We start from the raw sequence: 22,001 nt of genomic DNA, 5'->3' as shown, positions 1-22,001 counted from the left end.
AAAAATTGGGCAGCCCTGGTGGCTCAGCAGTTTAGCCCTGCCTTCAACCCAGGGCTTGATCCTGGAGACCCACGATCGAACCCCACACCAGGCTCCCTCTGCCTGTGTCTCTGCCTCTGTCTCTCTCCCTCTCTGTGTCTCTCATGAATAAATAAATAAAATCTTTAAAAAACAAAACAAAAATTCATAGAATTAAAAGGAAAAAGAAAAAGGTCCATAATCAGAGATTTTTAACATCAGCCCAACAACCGATATAACCACACTTTTAAAAATAAAAAAAGAATAATATTCCTCAATAACTATAGATACAACTATCCCTAAAAAATAATAGCAAGTCAAATCTAGCAATAAATGAAAACAATAACATATCTTGTCCAAGAAGGTTTATCCCAAGAATGGACAACTGGCTTAACATTTGAAAATAAATCAATGTAATTCACCATATTAACAGAATAAAGGAGAAAAACTATTTGCTAATTTTAATAGGTGCAGAAAAACTATTTGACAAAACTAAGCACCTTAAGAAGTGTCAGAAACAGAAGAGAACTTCCCCAATTTGATAGAGGGCATGTACAAAGAAGCTATAGCTATCAATACACTTACTGGTAAAATACTAAACATTTCCCCCTAGGAGCAGAAACAAGGTATGTCTACTCTACCACTTCTATTCAACAGTGTACTGGAGGTCCTAACCAGTGCAATAATGTTTACAAGAGAAAAGGCTTAAGATTTGAAAGGAAGAAATAAAACTGTATATTCACAGAAGTTGTAATTGTTTATGTAGAAAATCTTAAGGAATCTACAAAACAACTAAGACACAAACATGTAAACTTAGCAAAGTAGGAGGTACAAGGTTAATACACAGAATAAATTGTATTTTTATATACTAGCAAGAAATGGTTGGAAATATTTATTTTTATTTTTATTTATTTATTCATGAGAGACACAGACAGAGAGTCAGAGACACAGACAGAGGGAGAAGCAGGCTCCACGCAGGGAGCCCGATGTGGGACTCGATCCCAGGACTCCAGGATCACGCCCTGGGCCAAAGGCAGGCGCCAAACCACTGAGCCACCCAGGGATCCCCTGGAAATTTTTTTGAAAATTTAATTCTACTTAAATAGTGTCAAAGAACATAAAATATTTAGGAATAAATTTCTTTAGAGGGCTCAATACTATTAAGATGTCAATTTCTCCAAATTGATCTACAGATTCAAAGGAACCATGCCTCACCAGTTTCAGTTTTGTTTTTGTAGACACTGGGAAGTTGTTTCTCAAATATATGTGGTAGTACAAAGGACCTAAAAGTAGTGCAAAATCCAAAGCAACCTTGGAAAAAAAAAAAGCAGACCTTATATTCTCTGACCATGACTTACTATAAAGCCATAATAATCACAACAGCATGATGTGGCATAGATAGACAAATATATCGAAGCAAGAGGATAGTATTCAGAAATAGATCTACTATTTATACAAATGACTCATACTGTCATTTGGTTTTTGGCAAAGATGTCAAACAATCCAATTGGGGAAAGGAAAGTCTCTTCAACACATAGTGCTGGAACTGCATAGGCACATGAACCTCAAAAAAAATGAACCTCAACTCCTAATTCTCTCCATGCACAAAAATTACCCTGAGACGGATCATAACGATGAAAGTTAAAATGATATGTTTCCATAAGACAACGGAGGAGAACATCTTTGCTACTTCAGGGTAGGCAAAGGTTTCTTAGGACAAAGAATGTAATAACTATAAAAGAAAACTTAATAAATTAGCCTTAAAAATAAAACTTCTGTTTATCAAAAGATACAATTAAAAATGAATAGCTAATTCAGAGAGTGGAAAGACATTTTCACAGAATATATAACTGACAAAGGGCTTTATATTTGCAATATGCAATGAATTTTTAGAATCACCCCAAAAAAGGGGGAGGGGGCAAAAATCTAAGAGGATACTTCACAAAAACAGACACATGCATGGCCAATAAGCACAAAGAAAAAGTGATCAGCAGCATTAATAATGAGGGAAATGCCAAAATAAAACCACAATGAAATACAACCATTTAAATGACAAGGATATGAAACCACCAGAATTCTCATACCTTGTAGGCAGAGTGTTAAAAAGGTATATCCACTTGGGAAATATATCTCTCAGTTTCATATAAAACTAAACATATACCCACCCTACAACCTGGTGATTCTACTCCTAGAAATTTACGCAAGAGAAATAAAAGTATATGCTCACACAAAGACATACTTGACTGTTAACAGCAGCTTTATTCATAACAGTCAAAATCTGGAAACCATTATATGCCCCTCAAAGGACAATGGGTAAACTACGGTAGATTAACAAAAGGAATACTATTTGATAATAGAGAGACATGAGTGAATGTAGAAATATTAGGCTAAATGCAAGAAGTCCTAAAAAAAGAGTATATACTGTATGATTTCATTTATGTGACACTCTAGAACATGCAAAATCAATTTATGATGAGAAAAATCAGTACAGTGGTTGCCTTTGAAAGATGGGACAAGAAAAGACTGGGAAAGTGTACAGGGACACCATCTGGTTTAATGGTAGTACTCTCTGTATGTTAATGGGGTTTGAATTAGACAAGCACACACAATGGTCAAAACTCATGGAAGAGTACACGTAAGATTTATGTATTTAACTGCATATACATTTTATTACCAAAAAAGGAAACATGAATAATATATAACTCTAAATAATGATACGCATGTTTATGGATTTACAGGTGAAGTTACTGATGACTGCAACTTACTCTGACACGCATCAAAAAGAAAAAAAAGATGGACTGACTAACGGATAGTGGACTGACGAGCGGATAGGGGGGTGGAAAGATACTGCTAAAATAAATGTAGCAGAATGTTAATTGTTAAATCTAGGGCATGAGTGTTAATGTATAATACTTCCAGCTTCTCCTACTGTTCAAAATTTTTCATAATAAAATACTGGAGGAAAAGTAAATCCAGTAATTTAATTCCTCTGCCTACAAATGCCTGTTGGTTACACTCGGTAATTATCAATGGCCTTTACTCAGACCTGGTTCTCAGGTCCTTCCCTGCAGTTTCCGACACTGTTACACACTCTCCCCTTTGAAGCCCCATACTACTATTCTAAGCTGTTTCCTTTTCCTCTATCTTTCCTTTCTCTTTGTACTCCCAAACTGTTGATGTGCCTCAAGCGTTCAGAACTGAGCCCTGCTTCGAACTTTTTCCCACAGAAAACCCACTTCCAGTGTTGTAACTATCACTTCTACACAGTCAACTCCAAATCAAGACAGAGTATCTCTTCTCATCAAGTGTCCCAAATCCAATGGCCGACTGAGGATTTTTACTTACATGTCTCAAGTCATCAAATTGCTTACTTTTATCCTCAGAACTTTGAGAATTTCATTTCCCAATCATTGTCCAGGTAGCATATAGTTACCCAGGGTCAATACAGAAGTTAGTGTTGACACCTCCCCCAGTCTTAATCTCTAAAAATAATCGAGCATCAATTCCTCCAGAATCCATTACTTCCTTTTCATTCTACCATCACTCATCTTATAATGATCCTTAGAAACTCTTATTGGCAGAATTTCTAGGATTCCCCATATCTAAAAGATAACACATATTGAGCAGAAAAAGGTAAGTGACATGTATTACTTGCTGCGGTAGCAGATTTCCAGATACGGACCCCTCCCAATGAGCCAGGCCTGCTGGTGCTCACGTTCTTTGCAGCTTCCTCCACCACTAAATCTGAGCTGGCCCTGTGACTCATTTTAACCAAAAGAATGCCACAGAAATAGCACTGTGCCAGTTCCAAGTCTGTGCCTTAGGAAAGCCTAGAAACTTCCACTTTTGTACTCTTGGGAGCTCTGAGCCAAGTAAGAAATCTGGTCCATCTGCTGGAAAGACCACCTGGAGAGAGAAAAGCCCTGAGACAACATAGAAAGAGTGTGTGAGAAAAGGCCTAGACCCCTCAGTGTCCCAGCTGGGCCCAGCCTTCAAGGTGTCCCAGCCAAGGTGCCAGAAATATGAATGATGCCATCTTGGACGTTCCCATCCCAGCTGCCATCTGACCACAGCTACAGGAATAACTAAAGGAGACTAGCAGGACTGTCCATCAGAGATGTAACCGAAAGAAGTATGAGAAATAATATGCTGTTTTAAGATACTAAGTTTTATGATGGCTTTTTTTACACAGCAATAGATCATCAAAACATGTACCCTGAAGAAACCAATTATATGATGGGGGACTCGTTCAAGTAAATAAAGACCATCAGAGGTATGTGTTGATGGGTAAACTCAGCATGCTAGTGAGTACAGAGGAGGGTCATCTAAATTAAATGGTCACGATGTGTGAAGGGGAGAAGGGGAGGCTTTCTAGAGCAGATATCACAGTTTGGGTTTTAAGTGAGTTCATTAGTAGTTCATGGTTGTTCATGGGAGCCATAAAAAGTATAGCTAGGGATATTAACAGGGACCAGGTAATTGAGGGCCTTATATACTAAGCTAAAGAGCTGAAACTTTACCCTAAAAGCTATAAAGAGCTATGACAAATTTTAAGCAGAGAAATGACATGGTCAGACTTGGATCTGAGAGCAGCAGTGTACAAGACAGGTGAGAAGAGAGGCAAAGTTTTGCAGTCTACCTCAGTGATCTAGGACCGATGAGACCCTGAACTGACATGGGCACCATGAACAGAGAGCAAGGGACAATTGATATTAAGAATGTACTGGACTTGGTAAAAGTAGATGCAGTGGAAAGGAGCTAAGAGATAAGAATTTCGGGTAACTCTTGGTTATTCAGTTAGGCAGGGGGGTACACAGTGTTGCCACTTATGGAGAAACCATAGAGGAGTAAACTGAATTCACATACAGGTACAAAGTTTAGACTCACATACAAGGACCAGAGGAAAAGGATGATGTGTCTGCTGATAGGCGGGAAACTGAAATAAGTTTCACTTGATGGCCCCCATTTTTATAGTGAAATCTGCTAGGACTAAGGAGAAAAATGGTGGAGAGAGGAAGTTTAGAAAGGGAGGTAAAAGTTTAGGACAGCTCTCAGAGGACGGGGTAGCCCTGAGGATCCAGGTGATGTTAGACATATAAATGACTATACATTTATTCTGACCCAAGACACACAGTTATAGGACTGCCTCCAGCAGCACTCAGCAGCCTCGCATAAGGACAGAGAAGTCAGGTGGCTGACTCACCCAGGACTTGAGAATAAGAGGAAAGGGAATTGAGGGTAACACTAAAGGAAAAATTTGAGCAGTGGACCATGCATCCAGGCAGGCTATGGAAAGACATGCTTCCAGGGAGCTGAATGACTGGTGGGAAATGGAGTGAAGTTACCAAACAAGAAAGAGGACCTGGAGTGGTCAAAGTGTAGAGTCGCTGGGAATAAGCAGGCTGCTGGAAGGACCGATGGCTATGGTCAGATACAGGATGTTGCACCAGCCTGGCTCACTGCTCTGCACCTAAGAAAAGCTCACCAGATGTACTGACTGTTAGGCAAGCTACTAAGGCCTACACACACACCAGTTAGATAAGCTAGCATTTGGTGAGAAATTTCCAAAACGAGTCTCCATGCACCCTGTTGATTTCAACTTAACACAGACTCATTTGACATCTAAAGTAACGCTTCCAGGAGCATCTGAGTGGCTGTCAGTTCAGCATCTGACTCTTGGTTTCGGCTTGGGTCATTACCTTGGAGTCCTCAGACTCAACCCTGTGAGGGGCTCCACACCCATCGTGGAGTCTGCTTGTCTCTCTCCCTCTGCTCCTCCTCCTCCTTCTCTCTCTCTCTCATAAATATATAAAATATTTTTTAAAAAATGCTTCCTCCAACAATAAATCCCTCAATGAGCTACTTACCTATTACTCTATCATATGAATTCATCAGGCAAGCTCAGAATTTTTTTTCAAGATTTTATTTATTTATTTGACAGAAGGAGAGAGATAACACAAGCAGGGGGAGCGGTAGAGGGAGAGAGAGAAGCAGGCTCCCCACTGAGCAGGGAGCCCAACATGGGGCTCAATCGCAGGACCCCAGGATCATGACCTTGAGCTGAAGGCAGACGCTTAACCAAATGAACAACCGAGGTGCCCCATGCTCAGAACATTTTTTAAAAAAGAAGAATCGAAGTGCTTGGATGGTTCAGTGGTTGAGCATCTCCCTTTAGCTTAGGGTATGATCCCAGGGTCCTGGGATCAAGTTCCGGATCAGGTTCCCTGTGAGGAGTCTGCTTCTCCCTCTGCCTATGTCTCTGCCTCTCTCTGTCTCTCATGAATAAAATCTTTTAAAAAAATTAAAAAATTAAAAAAGAATCATGCTTAATATTTCAGCTTTCCTATTTGCCCCAAGTTATGAATCTACTTCTATGAATCAATTGATGATGTCCTTTAAAGCACAAGCTCACCATCTTTTATTGAGGAAGAGTCCTACTTGCTGCCATTCTCAATGAATCACTATTAAAGGCAGGAATCTTAAAAAGAAGTTCTGCCCTGGAAGAGCACTCACGTGGAAGTCTCATCTTCCTCCTGCCAGCAATAATCCTGAAGGATATAAGTTGGATATTAGGAAGTGTCCCACAAAAACAAGATAACGTCCATGACAAAGCAACCAGGTATCCAGGAGAAAAACAATGAATATATGACTAAACTGAATATTAGTTCCTTTTTTGGTGGGGGGTTAACTCAGCATGTCTTCTTTAGAAATTACAATGTTAGAATACATAATGACTACCCTCAACATGTACAAAGCACTTAGCAGATTTCTAATAAGTAAATTCACTTTTTTAAAAAAGATTTATTTATTTTTGAAAAGAGAGAGAGAGAGCAGGGAGTGGGCAGGAGCAGAGGGAGAGAGAGAAATTCCAAGCAGCCTCCATGCTGTGCATGGAGCCCAACACAGGACTTGATCTCACAACCCTGAAATCATGACCTGAGCCAAAGCCCAGAGTGGGATGCTTAACCGAGTGCACCACCCAGGCACCCTGTAAATTCACCTTTATGCAATATCACTGTGAGGTTTTCTCCTTCCACCTGGTGCCACTGCAGTGTGGGCCACTGTCACTCTAACGCAGGCTCTGACAGATGAGTCTCCTAACTGGTCCTCTACACTACTCCCATCCACTTTCCACCTGCCAAAGTCATTTATCTAAAATGAAAATCTCATCCTCCAATACCCTTCCTCCTTTAAAATCTTTCAGTACCTCAACAGGGAAAAGCCCAAACTCCTGAACACACGATAGAACAGTCTTTTGCGAGTATTCCCACAGCCAGTGAAGTAATTCCCACTACTTCACTGGTGTCACTCTTCCCCACCTCCCTGCAGCGTCTTTCCCCTATTCTCTGCCCCACTAATTCCTCCCTCTATCAACCCCCACCCAAGTAAGTCTTTCTTTGAAAGTTTCAATCCAACAGACAAGTTAATAGAACAGTATAGTGAACATGTGCCCTTCATCTAGATTCATCAGTTGTTACCCCCTTTGTGCCACATTCCCTTTGCCTCTCTCTGAACCGTCTGAAAATGACAGACATCACAACACTTAGCCCCTAAAACCTCAGCAAGTAGCTCTTGAAGAATAAGAACCTTCTACATAATCATGCAACAGTATAAGCCACAATATCCCAAATATTTAACATGGATACAATATTAACTAATACTGTATATATTGTGTATGTAGTCCATATTCAAACTTTCCCATTTATTCCGAAATGCTCTTTACAGTACATTTGTTTAATCCAGGATCAAACCAAGGATCGTGCATTGCATTTGGTGTTCATATTCCCCTTTATCTTTCAGGATTCAATTCTGGAAATCACTTTGTCTGGGAATCCCTCTCTGACTCCCCCTGCCCAGTGTGGGTTCCATGCCTCCTCTACATGCACTCATACCACCACTCTTAAGATATAATTACGCTAGTTTGTAATTATTTATTTGTTGTTTCTCTTATTAAACACTAAACTCCTTGAGGACTTTCTATTTTCCAGGCCCATACTGTCTGGCTCACAGTAGATAGTCAGTGTTGGCTAATGGAATGAGAGCTATGGACAGAAAATATGACTGTTATGGACTGAATTGTGATCCCCTCCAATTTATTTGTGAAAGCCCTCACCAGCAAAGTGACTGTATTTGGAGATAAGACCTTTAAGGAAGTAAGATCATAAGGATAAGGCTCCAATCCAGTGGGACCAGTGTCCTTACATGAAGAGGAGAGACCTCGGGAGTACGCACACATAGAGGAAAGGCTATATGAAGACAGAGCATGAAGACAGCAGTGTCTGCAAGCCAAGAAGACAGGCTTCACCAGAAGCCAACCCTGCTAGCATCTTACTCTTGGGACTTCTAGCCTTTAGAACCGTGTGACAATAAATTTATGTTGTTTAAGTCACCTATTGTCTGTGGTGCTCTGTGATGGCAGACTGAGCAGATTACTCCCATGACCATAATATTTGTGCCCACAGTTACTATGGATGATACAATGCAAAACAAAACCTACATCACTGCTAGAACAAAGATACACACAGAAGACTTTTTCTCCCTACTTCTGGAAAAGTGAACCCCACATTCCACGAAAAGAATGACAGGATCATTCTGACACTCGTGACACATAAAATAAGCCCAAGTGAATGTTCCAGACCATGAGCAGCAAACTACTAGTATCAATTACTATGTGGGCTTATCCTATCAGAAAGCAGAGAAACTGATCAGAGATCTGTTAAAGAGTACAGAGTACTTATCCAAAGGAAATCTTTCACAGAGCCTAAAATTATGATAGACTCATCTTCCCAGCCTCTGCCTTCTAAGACTGCTGCTAAGTTGCTTGTACCACGTCTCTGTTTCACTTCTCCCCACCCCCAACAGCCTGTGAAGACAATGGCAGAGGCCATGTGGTTGATGGGGAATGGCAGGGGTTTTGATCACTAACAATGCCAGGTATAGCACTATGTTCCTAGCACACTCTTCATAATTGCTGATGCATGGATCATCATGGACAACTGATCCACCTTTGAATCATTATCATTCGATTCTCAACAAAACAGACTGGTCCTTCGGCTCTTTCCCAAATGTTCTTTCTCATGTTGACCTTTCACAGTTACCATCTTTCAAACTTCGAAAATGATCTAACCAATGAGCTTACTATTTTTCATTTAGTGCTCTGACTCATCAGAAGGCCAAGATTTTCTTGATAAATAAAAGCACATTTTAGAATTTAAATAAAACCATCGGTGTTCATAGCTATTTTGATTTCTGTATTAAGAAACTTGGAAAGAGAAAAATGAGTGGGAAATATCAGAAAGGGAGACAGAACATGACAGACTCCTAACTCTGGGAAACGAACTAGGGGTTGTGGAAGGGGAGGTGGGCGGGGGATGGGGGTGACTAGGTGACGGGCACTGAGGGGGGCACTTGATGGGATGAGCACTGGGTGTTATTCTATATGTTGGCAAATTAAATTTATAAATAAAAAATAAATAAATAAAATAAAAAATGTTGGTGTTGATAGCTATAAAAAAAAAGAAAAGAAAAGAAAAAGAAACTTGGAAAACTGAAAATCTGACCAAATTCTATGTGCACCTTGCTCTTGCTGCAGGACCCAGATGAGAACAAAGACCCACTAAATAATTATTTCCAAAAGCTTACTTAAAATGTTACTGTTGGAAATCTGTTTTAGTACTGAGTAACATAATCAAGGTATTCCTACAGTCAGTCTGAAGTTCTAAAAAATCAGGTTCCAAGCAAGTGAAGCCAGGTGTTAGATGCATTTCAAAATCTTGATCATATTTAGGACCCAACAATCAGCTGCTATTATTTCAAGGTATTACTGAATCTGAAAATTTTTTTATTAGCTCTAACACAAGGTGCCGAAAAAGCTAAAAATCATTAGAGGATTTTATTTGTGCACTTGTTTCTCAAACAAAAATTGGACCAAAAGAAAAGAAACTAGGAACACAAACACAAATTGGATGCATATGCACAAATATACCCATGCACACAGTGGTTTTATTCTTAACAGCAGCATTTACCTTCTGCCCTTCTCACAGAGCTTCTCGATTTCAGCTTTCAGATCCTGCTCCTTCTGCAAAAATTCCTTCTTTTCTTTCTCTATCTTCTTCTTTGTTTCTTCTCGCTTTATTGTTACATCCTGGATAGCTTTTAGTATCTCCTGAGTCCCCCATAATTACAGTCACACACAGATAAAGAAGGAAATGAATTAGTTCTTTTGGTCAGAAGGTTATTTTCAACTAACACAAATTAACACACTGGCTTTAGTAAACTCAAGTTGAATTGAAGGAATTGGGTTGAGGAGCTCTGAAAGCCAGTATTCAGACGTAAGCAAGGAAGTTACAATGAAGCAGATTTCAGTTCAGCAAAAGAAAGAATTTCTAACAATCACAACTGTTAAAAAATGGAATTTACTATCTTGAGAAGCAATAACCTTTCCATTATCCGTGTTCAGATACAGTCCAAATGAACACCTGTTGAGAATGCTGAGAAAGGCATTCTTATATAGGGTGGGAATTTATTACTTCTTTCAAAAACAGTCTTGTTTTATTAAAGTTCTACTTTATTATGTGTGAGGGGGTTTTTCTGAATCCTTTTTTCCTTTAACAAAAATATCTATACTTGTCGTTAGAAGAGGAGTAACAGAGAAGTGATAGTTAAGTCACTCCCAAATCAATGCCAACTCAATGCATAATTAACATGTTCACTGTTGTGTATTATTTTTTCACATCTTTATTCTCACACAAACACACCCATACTCGTATTTGTATTTCTTTGCTTTTGTATTTGTTCCAAATGAGAGGATTTTATACATATTATCTACATCCTGCTTTTTTTCACTTGACGTGAATATACTGCCAATATAGATTTAACGTGGGGCACCTAGATGGCTCAGTAGGTTCAGCATATGATTCTTGGTTTCAGTTCTGGTCATGATCTCATGGGTCATGGGATCAAGCCCTGTCAGACTCCGTGCTCAGCACAGAGGCTGTTTTGGATTCTCTCTTTCCTCTCCTTCTGCCCCTCCCCTTCTCATATGTACTCTTTTTTTCATAAATAAATAAATCTTAAAATACATAGATTTAACTTAAAAATGGCAGCATATGACATAATATTTATATATCAAATTTATCTAACCATTCTATGTAAAGAGTCTATCAAAGTTGAGTCCAGTTTTTTGTAACTATACACAATACTGCAATACTCTATAAGTCTACACTTTCATATAAAAACTTTCATTTCTATAGAAAAGACATAATAATATGATTGCTAGATCACAGTACATTTTAAGTATTTTTTTAAATTTATTTTTATTATTTTTTTAAGATTTTATTTACTTATTCATGAGAGAGATAGAGAGAGAGGCAGAGGGAGAAGCAGTCTCCATGCAGGAAGCCTGATGTGGGACTTGATCCTGGGACTCCAGGATCACACGGAGCTGAAGGCAGGCGCTAAACTGCTGAGTCACCCAGGGATCCCCACATTTTAAGTCTTTTTTTTCCCCCCCCACATTTTAAGTCTTAACTGAAAATTCTTAATAATTGCTCCAAAAAGGTTTTAACAATTCATATACCTACAAAGTCTGAAAAGGGCTCATTTTCCCTCATCCTTGACAACTTATTTCATTTTTGCCAAGCTCTTGAGGGGAAAGAGAGGAATGGTAGCTAATCCTTTTAAGAAACATTTTCCTAACTCCCATTTTTTACTGTTTGTACAGTCTACCTCCTCCAACTAGAATAAGCATTCAGTGCAGAGACTATGTTTCCTTTACTGCTAAATCTGTAGAGCCTGGATCAGGAACTCAGAAAATATTTGCTGAATGAATGAATGAATGAATGAATGAAGACCAGTGAGGCTGAGGCTGAGCTTTTCATTTATTTATTATCCACTTACTTTTCCTCTTCTGTATACTACCATTTATAATTTTTTTTTTTTTTTAAGATTTTCTGGGGCAGCCCCAGTGGCTCAGCGGTTTAGCGCCACCTTTGGTCCAGGGCATGATCCTGGAGACCAAGGATCAAGTCCCATGTCAGGCTCCCCGCATGGAGCCTGCTTCTCCCTCTGCCTGTGTCTCTGCCTCTTTCTCTGTGTGTCTCTCATGAATAAATAAATAAAATCTTAAAAAAAAAAAAAAAAAGATTTTCTTTATTGGGATACCCAGGTGGCTCAGTGGTTGAGCATCTGCCTTTGGCTCAAGGCGTGATCCTGGAGTCCCAGGATCAAGTCCTGCATCAGGCTCCCTGCGTGGAGCTTGCTTCTCCCTCTGCCTCTCCCTCCCTTGTCTCTTATGAATAAATAAATAAAATCTTTTTAAAAAAAAGATTTTCTTTATTTATTTGAGAGAAAGAGAGCACACGGTGGGGAAGGGGAACAGAGGGAGAGGGAGAAGCAGACTCCCCACTGAGTAGGGAGCCTGACAGGACCCTGGGATCATGACCTGAGCTAAAGGCAGACACTTAACTGACTGAGCCACCCAGGTGCCCCACTATTCATAACTGTTTGGCAAAATAATCCCTACCCCCCCAAAAATATGTCCACATTCCAATCTAACCTAATCCCTGGGCCCTTGTGACTATGTTACTTTCCATGGGAAAGGAGACCATCCAGATATTACTAAGGTAAAGACCTGGATGTGGGGAGATAGTTCTGAGTCATCTGGATGGGCCCAATCTAATCACACAGGTCTTTAAAAGCGGAGAACCTTTCCTAGTTCTCCAAGAAAGATGTGATTAGGGAGGGATGGTCAGAGATGCAAATCTGCTGACTCTCAGGATGCGAAATAGGGCCACAATTCAAGGAACGCAAGCAGCTTCTAGAAGCTGGAAATGCAGGGAAAGGTATTCTCCCCTAGAGTCCCCAGAAAGTGATGCAACCGTGCAATACTTGGATTTTAGCCCAGTCATACCCATGTTGGACTTTGGACCTATAGGGCTGTGAGATAAAAAATCTGTATTGTGTTCAGCTGCCAAATTGACGGTAATCTGTTACAGCAGCATTAGGAAACTATATACTATCCTTTCCTGGGTTTTCACTAGAGTATTTGACTTTTACCATGAATTTGTAGGAGTTTCAGAACACAGATGTGGATATTAAACCCATCATCAGATGTGAAACAAGTAATTTCCCAGTCTAACACTGATCTTCTGCTGTTTTTGGTATCATGTGCCATATTACAAATTTTAAATTATACATAATTAAATTGATTCATTTTTATGTGGCTTCTGGGTTTTTTGCCTGGCTTAAAATGACCTCTTGCAACTCGAGGTTTTCTAAATATTCTCCTAAATTTTCTCCTAATTTACATTTTTTCCCTTTTCATAGATTTTTAATCTACTAGAATTATATTTTTTACTACAGGCCAGAATCTAATCACATGGTCTTCAAGGTAGACAGTCAGCTATGTCAACAAAATATATTAAATAACCTTGCTCTCTAAACTATAATAGAAGTGAGAGTTTGCAGGCACCCGGGTGGCTCAGTTGGTTGAGTGTCCACCTCTTGGTTTTGGCTCAGGTCATGATCTCAGAGTCGTGGGACTGAGCCTCTTGTTGGGCTCTGTGCTCAGTGAAAGTCTGCTTGAGATTCTCTCCCTCTGCCCCTCCGCTAACTCATGGTGCGTGTGCATGCACACTCTCAAATAAATAAAATATTAAAAAAAAAAAAAAGTGAGAGTTTGAACAAGATGCCCTCAAAGGTTCTTTTTTATCCTTAAAATTCTAAGACAACCCTTAAAAAGATAAATATTGCTCTTTAGCTTATATTAATTCAGACACAAATTATAGTTTGATTAGAGAGTATAGCCCTACTTATTGACAGACTTAACATAAGCAGGGTACCTGGTGATTCTTCATTTCTTCTTCTCTCCTTTGCTGGAGCTGCTTTAATTGCACTTGGAGCTGATTCTCTACTTGCCTCTGCTTGTCCAAGACCTCCTGGTAACGCTCCTTCAACAGGGTTCTTTCCGTCATCATTTTGTCCTAATTTGTAATAAAAGAAAAGTTTAATTTCCTTATTTAGTTGCAAAAAACATCATTCACCAGGTGCCTGTTCAAGACACTGTGCAGAGCTCTAGGCTGCAGGGTCCAACATTCTATTAGCCATGTGTGGCTATACAAACTTAAGGTAATTAAAATAAGGAAATTTAAAAATATAGCCCCTCAGTCACACATTCCCAAGTACTCTTTAGCCACAAATAACAAATGGCTACCATGCTGGACAGCACAGATATAAGACATTTCCATCATTACAGGAAATCCTATTGCACAGCACTGCTCTAAGGCCAGGGGCAGGGGGGTTGGCAATGTATAGCCTGTGGGCCAAATCCAACCATTGTCTGTTTTTATAAATAAATTTTTTCCTTAAGACTTATTTATTCATTTCGGGGGGAGAGAGAGAGAAATTGTGTGCACATGAGAAGGGGGAGGGGCAGGAGGAGAGAAAAAAAGCAGACTCTGAGCTGAGCAGGGATCCCACAACCTTGAGATCATGACCTGAGCCGAAATCAAGAGTCAGATGCTCAAACAACTAAGCCACCCAGGCATCCCTATAAATAAACTTTATAGGAACACAGCCGTTCCCAATGGCTTATAGGCAGCTTTTACGCATGCTACAATGACTGGAATGGTTGCAACAGAGCCCATATAGCTCCAAAGCATAAGCATTTACCATCTGACCTTTTACAGAAAAAGTTTGCCTATCTCTGCTCTAGGGAATAAGAGAAAGGAGACACTTTATCAGAGCAAGAAAAAAATGAATGGGTAAAAACAAAAAAACACAACACCTACTCAAAATTGCATCCAGAAAACAGGATTGCTTATTGGTCATTAGCACTAAAAATGGACAAATCCACTAGAGGTCTGGAGAATATGGTATTCAGACTGGGCAAATCAGCAAGCTCTCATGTAAAATAAGAGTAGAAGTAAGGCTTCTGAGGACCACAGCTCAGCTCTGCCTCCCCATATCCATAAATCAAAAAAGTGATGGTTACATTTCAAAGGGATGCTAAAACGGTCAATATAAAACATATTTGGGGGCGCCTAGGCGGCTCAGTCGGTGAAGTGTCTGCCTTTGGCTCAGGGCTCAGGTCATCTCAGGGTCCTGGGATCGAGCCCCAGATCAGGTTCCCCACTCACTGGGGAGCCTGCTTCTCTCTCTCCCACTGCTCCTGCTCCCTCTTGCTCACATGCTCTCTCTCAGTCTTTAAAATAAATAAATAAATAAATAAACAAACAAACAAACACATTTGGTGTAAGGCAGAACTTGTAAAATTTAAATCAAAAGCATTCAACTGAACTATTGATTAAAAGAGAACTATTTTCAAAGAAAAAAACAAGTTTTAGAAGTAAATGAGGGAAAACTTATCACATTATGATAATAAAAACTAAGCTCTCAAGATGGGGCTTTAGTGGGGCGCCTAGGTGGTGCATTGGTTAAGCGTCTGACCCTTGCTTTCAGCTCAGGTCATGATCTCAGGGTCATGAGATCCAGCCCTGTGTCAGGCTCTGCTCTCAGCACAGAGTCTGCTTAGGATTCTCTCTCCTCTCCCTCTACCCCTCCAGCTCATGCTCTCTCTCTCTCTCTCAAATAAATAAATAAATCTTAAAAAAAAAAAAAAAAAGATTAGACTTTAACTTTAACTTTGGAATAAACTAGGCCTTAGCCCAGCTGCTGAAATGTGAAGAAGGCCCCCAGATGACTCTAGTCTCACATCTTTACAGGGATTCCGAACCTGGAATCTATGGATGGGCCTCAGGGATCTCTGAACTCTCTGAAATTAGGGAACACGGTAAGGAGGATAAATTTTTCTGAGATGAGAATTAAAGTTTTCAAAAGATTCCAAGAGGACTTTAATCCAAGAAAAGTTTAAAAAGCTTAAGAACCAATATACGCAACTAGTAGATAAGAATCTTTTCCTTCTTCAGCACACCTCTTTCTCTTTATTTCCTTGTGGTACCTTCTCTGTTCACAATGCATCTTTAGAACACAGGCCGGGGGTGAGGGGAACCACAAGTCTCAGGGAAAGAAGTCTCAAGGTACATGCTATTAGTATATGCCAAGAGATAATCAAGAGGCTATCCTAAACTACTTGTTCCAAATCATCTCATCTTAACAAGCCAAAGTTACTTTGTTTCATCCGTGTATAATTGGTTCCAAGGACCAGAAGTTATGATTTCAAATGCAGACGGTGGGAAATTACCATAAATGCACAAAAAGGGAAACTAAACAGGAGCCAAGTTTCTTGTATTGCCACCAAGCTTAACACCTGCCTAGTTCCACTGCCTTGTTAAAAGCATGTGGGCCTACACTGTATGTTAACCGACTCGAATTTAAAGGAAATTTTGAAAAAATAAAATAATATAAAATGAAAGCATGTGAGTCATCCCATCACTCAAAAGAATACAGCCTTACAAAACATAACCCTGGGCCTCTTTTCACCCAAAGACTTGCTAGTTTCCACTCCTGCTTCAGACTGATGCTAAAGCTTATTAATAACTTAGTTGGCCCCCTTGGACTACTACAGTCATGGGAACCCCGCCATAGAACTGTGGGGCAAAATACTGTGTGTGAAGTGCTTAGAGTAAGTGTTCAAAAGGCGAAACCCACCCCCACCCCTTCCTGGGACTGCTCTTCTAGTCTGTTTTTTTTCCCAGCACATCTCTGTCAACTCTAGGATCTTTTTACCTGCCTGTTATGAATAACTCCCAAGCTGCTACCCTGTATTTTAAAAACTTTATTTACTTCATCTGGTTAATGTATTCCCATAACTTCCTTTCTTCCATCTGTCTCTCGATTTCTTCAACTTGACCAAAGATCCACTTGTTTATCTGGTTGCTATAAGCCTTTTTTCTCTTTTCTTCCACTAAGTTAATACACATTACCCTAAAAACCTCTTCCTGATGTTAGGGTGCCTCTTTCCCAGCATCATCCTTCCTCTTGAAAACTATACACTTTGATCCATACCCTTAACGGTGGAGGTTTTTGCCATGAAATGTCAGGGAGGAATAGATCAAACAGACCTTTTAACAAAGATAAATGTGCAGCTCTCTAGGTTTTACAACTCAATTATTGGGAATCAAAGGGAAGCTACAACTCCACAATACACCAGAAAAAGACCTGATGGGAGTTTGGCTGAAAGCTCAACACTGTGAGCAGACTGCCACAGTAAGCCAAGGGCGCCTTGAGAAATAGCGTCTGACATGATAGAAAGAACAAGAACCCCACTGTGTTATGAATCAATTATTCTGTATTTGGATTATTGTATTTAGTTCTCGGGATCACATTTTCTTTTTTTCTTTTCTTTTCTTTTTTTTTTTTTTTTTTTTTTTAAGATTTTGTTTATTTAATAATGAGAGACACAGAGAGAAGCAGAGACATAGGCAGAGGGAGAAACAGGCTCCCCGTGGGGAGCCCGATGCAGTCCTCAATCCCAGGACCCCGGGATCACACCCTGCACCAAAGGCAGATGCTCGACCACTGAGCCACTCAGGCATCCCTTCAGGATCACATTTTCAAAGCAATATTGATAAGACGGAACATGTTCCAGTGGAAAAGTAATCAGGGCGATGGAAGGGCTAGAAAACATATTCTATGAAGAAAAAAAGAAATTTAAAAACATGTAGGAATGTTTTTTCTGGAAAGATTCAGACTTGAGGGGTAAGAGGAAGAGGCATAAGAAAACCTCAAGTATATGTAGGGCCAAAAAGTAAAGGAAGATTTGGATTTACTCTACACAGCTTAGGAGCTCACTAAAACAAGAAGTGTGAGAAGTGCTATCATCACTTCAGAACAAGATCTAAGAATAAGAGCTCCTTTTTAAATGCAATCAACTGCTTTATGAGTAGTAAGCTTCCCATCTCTGGAAGTAAGCAAGTAGAAAGAAATTAGCTGACCATCTGTTAGGGATTTTTTTTTTTTTTTAAGATTTATTTATTCACGAGAGACACAGACAGAGGGAGAAGCAGGCCCCTCGCAGGGAGCCCAATGTGGGACTTGAACCCGGATCCCAGGATCACAACCTGAGCCCGAGGCAGGTGGCCAACTGCTGGGCTACCCAGGCGTCCCACTGTTAGGGATTTTAAAAGGAGATTCCTGTACTTTTTCCAACTGGGATGATATAATTCTAGATAGTCTGAGTTAACAGTCTCATATATTCACTAACAGTTTAAGTACTCACCAGGTTCTTTTCAATATCTTGATCTGTGTTTACCTCTGAATCAGCCGTCTTAAAGTCAGTCTATAAAGAAAGAAACAACTATATTCAGAACCATTCAGAGACATTTGAAAAGGCTGAATACTTACTCTTTAGTAATTTTACCTAGAAATCTGCCACAACTAACTAAGTAGCTACATTTCTGTGTTCCCCTTACTGGCTTCATAACGAGAGAACTGTAGGTCTGGCAAACAGACACTGACATGAATATTGTACTGAACATTTATCCCACAAAGTAACCTGAACAAGACCCAAGAACTGACAGAGAGATAGCCTCAAGTGTGAAATTAGAATTTTGCCCCCTACAATCTATTGTGCCCATCCTTCCTCCTACAAAAGAGCACACCAATCACTAGGAGGCAGGATACACTGTACTTCTTAAGATGTAGGAGAGAATTAACAAGGATTCCTCCTGCAAGGACAAAGATGGGAAATATGAATATGACCTACACTCATCAATTAGTGAAAGAGATTATAGGTAGGTCATAAAGTTCCTAGTTGCCATGATTAGATCCTGGCTTTATTATTTATTGAACACCAGAAGGACGACATCCCATAGCACTACTGTATGAAAACTGTACGACAGTTGCCAGTAAAAAAAAAAAAAACAAGGCAGAGTAGTTCTCTACCACCTGTGAAGAAAGGTCTCCTACCCTCAATAAATAAATATATATAAATAAATATCCCAAATTCCATTTTAGTAGTAGAAACTTGATACTTGACCTGTACAGCAATGTTTTGAGAAAGCTTCAGGGAAGAGCTATCCTGATCATCATCCTGATCCACTCTGACTCCTTCAACCCCATTTGCTGGAGGCACCACAGGTCGGAAATCCAAGCCTGTGTCCCCGCTACCTTCCTTTAGGATGGAGGCGTGTGGGGATTTCTCTTCAGAACAATTCCCGGAGGCAAGCTGCTTTGTATGGCACCCTGCCTTAAGAGACCGAGTGACGGGATGGAGGCTCTCCCGGAGGCATGTGTCCCCCTCCTCTCCTGCTGTGTTGGCCACGTCCTTCAAATCAGACTGAGACCCACCGCCAGAAAGACAAAGGGCTGTGGCTAGCAAGTTTTCTCCTAAAACCGCCCGGTGCGCTGCTGAAGTGTCACCTGCTGATGAACCAGGATTCTGCTCTGGGTGTTCCAAATGGACATTTCTGTTATTCTCCTTGGTTATCGTTTGGCTACTTACACTCGACAGAGGCGAGTTCTTGTGCTTCTGTGCAGGGTCTTTGGGGCTATCAAAAACATAAGATAAAAAGTTTCTCTCTTCGCCCAATCTTAAGGATTAAATACATAATACCTTTGACATAATGACTACAAGAACCAAACCAGACTACATAAGCCCCCCAAATTATCAGAATGACATGGAACTTAGTCTTTATCCAGAGATTTTGATCCCACATGCAGGGAGTATAGCTTGGTGGTTAGAGCCTGGGTGCCGGAGAGAGACATTTCCTGTCGAGTGACCGTAAAGAAACACATGTAAATGACGCTGAAGAGCCCCACATTTCCGAGGTCCAGTTTGAATAACTTTGGGGAATGTTGATGAAATAGCCTACTGCTAGTTAGAATATTTCATTCAGTTACATGTACTAACTTAATTACACGTAACGTTCTAATAAATAAAAGGTTAACTTAGAAATCCTGTTTTTATTACACTCTCACATTTCACTAAGGTATATTTCATCCAAATTCCTCACAGATCTTTGAACAAGAACCACCTTTTAGGTTCTTCAACAGTTATCCGGAGCATGGCATCCTCACTTAAAGCTGTCTGCAGTACAGACAATTTCAAATCCAAAACTGAAGCTGTCAGTAGAACTTTTATCCCAGACAAATATATACACATGTATAAACACTGGGATAGTTGTTTTGTTGTTTGTCACGGCCACTTAACGTATTGCTTTTTGAAGAGATGTTTAAAACCTATTTACAGTGACATCTAACATCTGCAACAGTAAGCCTTCCACCCAGGAATACAGACTACATCTGTGCTAAATTTCTTTGGCCCTTCTTTTCTTTTTCTTTAATATTTATTTTTTTTATTGGAGTTCATGCCCCTTCTTTTCTTAAAAAAAACAAACAAACAAAAAAACTGATTCTATCAAATGATGCTCTTAAGTACCCCAAGCCAGTACTGACTGAGGCTTTAGGTCATTAGGTCATGGTGCCTTCCTCTCTTCAACAGCATATGTTGTTCAAAATAAAACAACTGAGAGCATACTGTGATATGAGCCTTTAAAAAACACTTCTAGCTGAATCCTTACTGAGAGTTACCTGGGGGAGCAGGGAAGACACTTAAATTACTGATTTGGGCATATATGGTACAGTCCCGGGGTGTAAATCCTGACTCTTGCTATTTACCAGGTGTCTGACTCCAGGCAAGTTACTTAATCTCATTTAACAGAAATATGACTGACCTGATAGGATTGTTGTGAGGATGACATGAAATCTTGCATCTCAAGTATTTAGTACACAGCCTGGCACAGTAAATATTCAAAAAGCCCCAGCTGCCATTATTGTTACTAGGAGCATGTGGCTGACTCTATTTACAAAATGAAGATCCAAGTTTACGGTTAGGCTCCCTTCATGTTTTTTTCCATTACCCCTTTGCCAACAAAGCTCTCTTCATGTAAACCAGTATTTATCACGTACTACAGAGTCAGACAAGCCTGGGTTCAAACCCTGACTCCCATGTAGCTTGGCAACCCTGGGCAAGTTACTAACCTCTCTGGGTCTCAATTTCCTCACCTGTAAATGGGAATAATAATATTAGCACCTCCCTCCTGGGATTGTTATGAGGATTAAATGTGTTAATACATATAAAACTGTTAGTACAGTATCAACCTATTCTATTAGGTCCTAGGTACTCTACAGAAGAGCTGAGGTGGGATACATAATTTAGTACAACCACTGTACATTAACTATGTGTTAAGCATTGTAAGATGCAAGGTTGGGCAATCCTAATTCAGCCCTGGAGAGTTCAGAAAGGAGGCAAAATATCTACGTGGAGCAGCAAGCTATACTAACGAAGCTGTTTATCTGCAGGTAACATAGATAAACATGTATCTGTGTATATGCATGAACATACATGTGCTTTATGTACAGATGTGTACATACCTATATCTCTATGTAATACAGGAGACATACATACACAGGCATGATACGTAATATCATTATGATATACATAATCATAATACATAGTAACATGTAGATATATACACAGGTATCAAATCACAAATATACAATTAAATGAACATATAGGTCCATGTAAAAAAAGGCTGAGGAAATATTTGCATTTTTCAGAAGAGTTTAACCCCCTGCACTCTACGTACTCGACAAAACACTTGGCACGCCTGCTGAGTGCCAGATGTCGTGTTAGGTACCATGAATGCACATATGGACCAGACAGCCCCTATCTTTAAAAGGCTCACTCTTGTGCAGCGCCTCTGAAGCCAAGGAGAGAAAAGCCCAGCTACGCTTGCAGAACATAAGCCCCTCGCCCAGGTGAAATCTGCCCAGTAGAGTATATGCACGTTACCTTAGACCGTCTGGGAGACCTTCGTCTGATTTGGAAGCACATAAGCTAGAAGACGATTCTGGAGGGTTGGGGGCATTGGACACCACACCAGCTACCTCGGACGCCGCCGCCATCATGCTCTGCATGTTCAGAAACAAATTACAGGCTGCAAGTTTCCAAATTTCAAAACAAGTGTTATCTTTCCCCCTCAGAACGTCCACACAACAGAGTTGTTCCAGGAAAGAAACAT

General features: G+C 40.0%; 1 protein-coding gene across 3 annotated transcripts in view; it reads right to left on the bottom strand.

Moving 5' to 3' along the window:
* Positions 1–22,001, bottom strand: part of RNF214 (ring finger protein 214) — a 45,860-nt gene that overhangs the window by 22,359 nt on the left and 1,500 nt on the right. For 2 of the 3 annotated variants that reach the window (XM_077893672.1, XM_077893673.1), the window contains exons 2-6: positions 21,773–21,891; positions 18,956–19,466; positions 18,197–18,256; positions 13,860–14,000; positions 10,044–10,183 (exon numbers count right to left, since the gene is read on the bottom strand). In XM_077893672.1, the coding sequence (XP_077749798.1) occupies positions 10,044–10,183; positions 13,860–14,000; positions 18,197–18,256; positions 18,956–19,466; positions 21,773–21,888 (968 nt within the window). In that variant the 5' untranslated portion in view covers positions 21,889–21,891. The remainder of the gene's footprint in view (positions 1–10,043; positions 10,184–13,859; positions 14,001–18,196; positions 18,257–18,955; positions 19,467–21,772; positions 21,892–22,001) is intronic. The other variant, XM_077893674.1, reaches the window with a different exon arrangement.

Source organism: Canis aureus, chromosome 3, assembly GCF_053574225.1.
Source record: "Canis aureus isolate CA01 chromosome 3, VMU_Caureus_v.1.0, whole genome shotgun sequence".
Taxonomy (NCBI): Eukaryota; Metazoa; Chordata; class Mammalia; order Carnivora; family Canidae; genus Canis; species Canis aureus.
The sequence above is the reverse complement of the archived record's forward strand: the minus strand, read 5'-3'. Positions and strand labels throughout refer to the sequence as shown.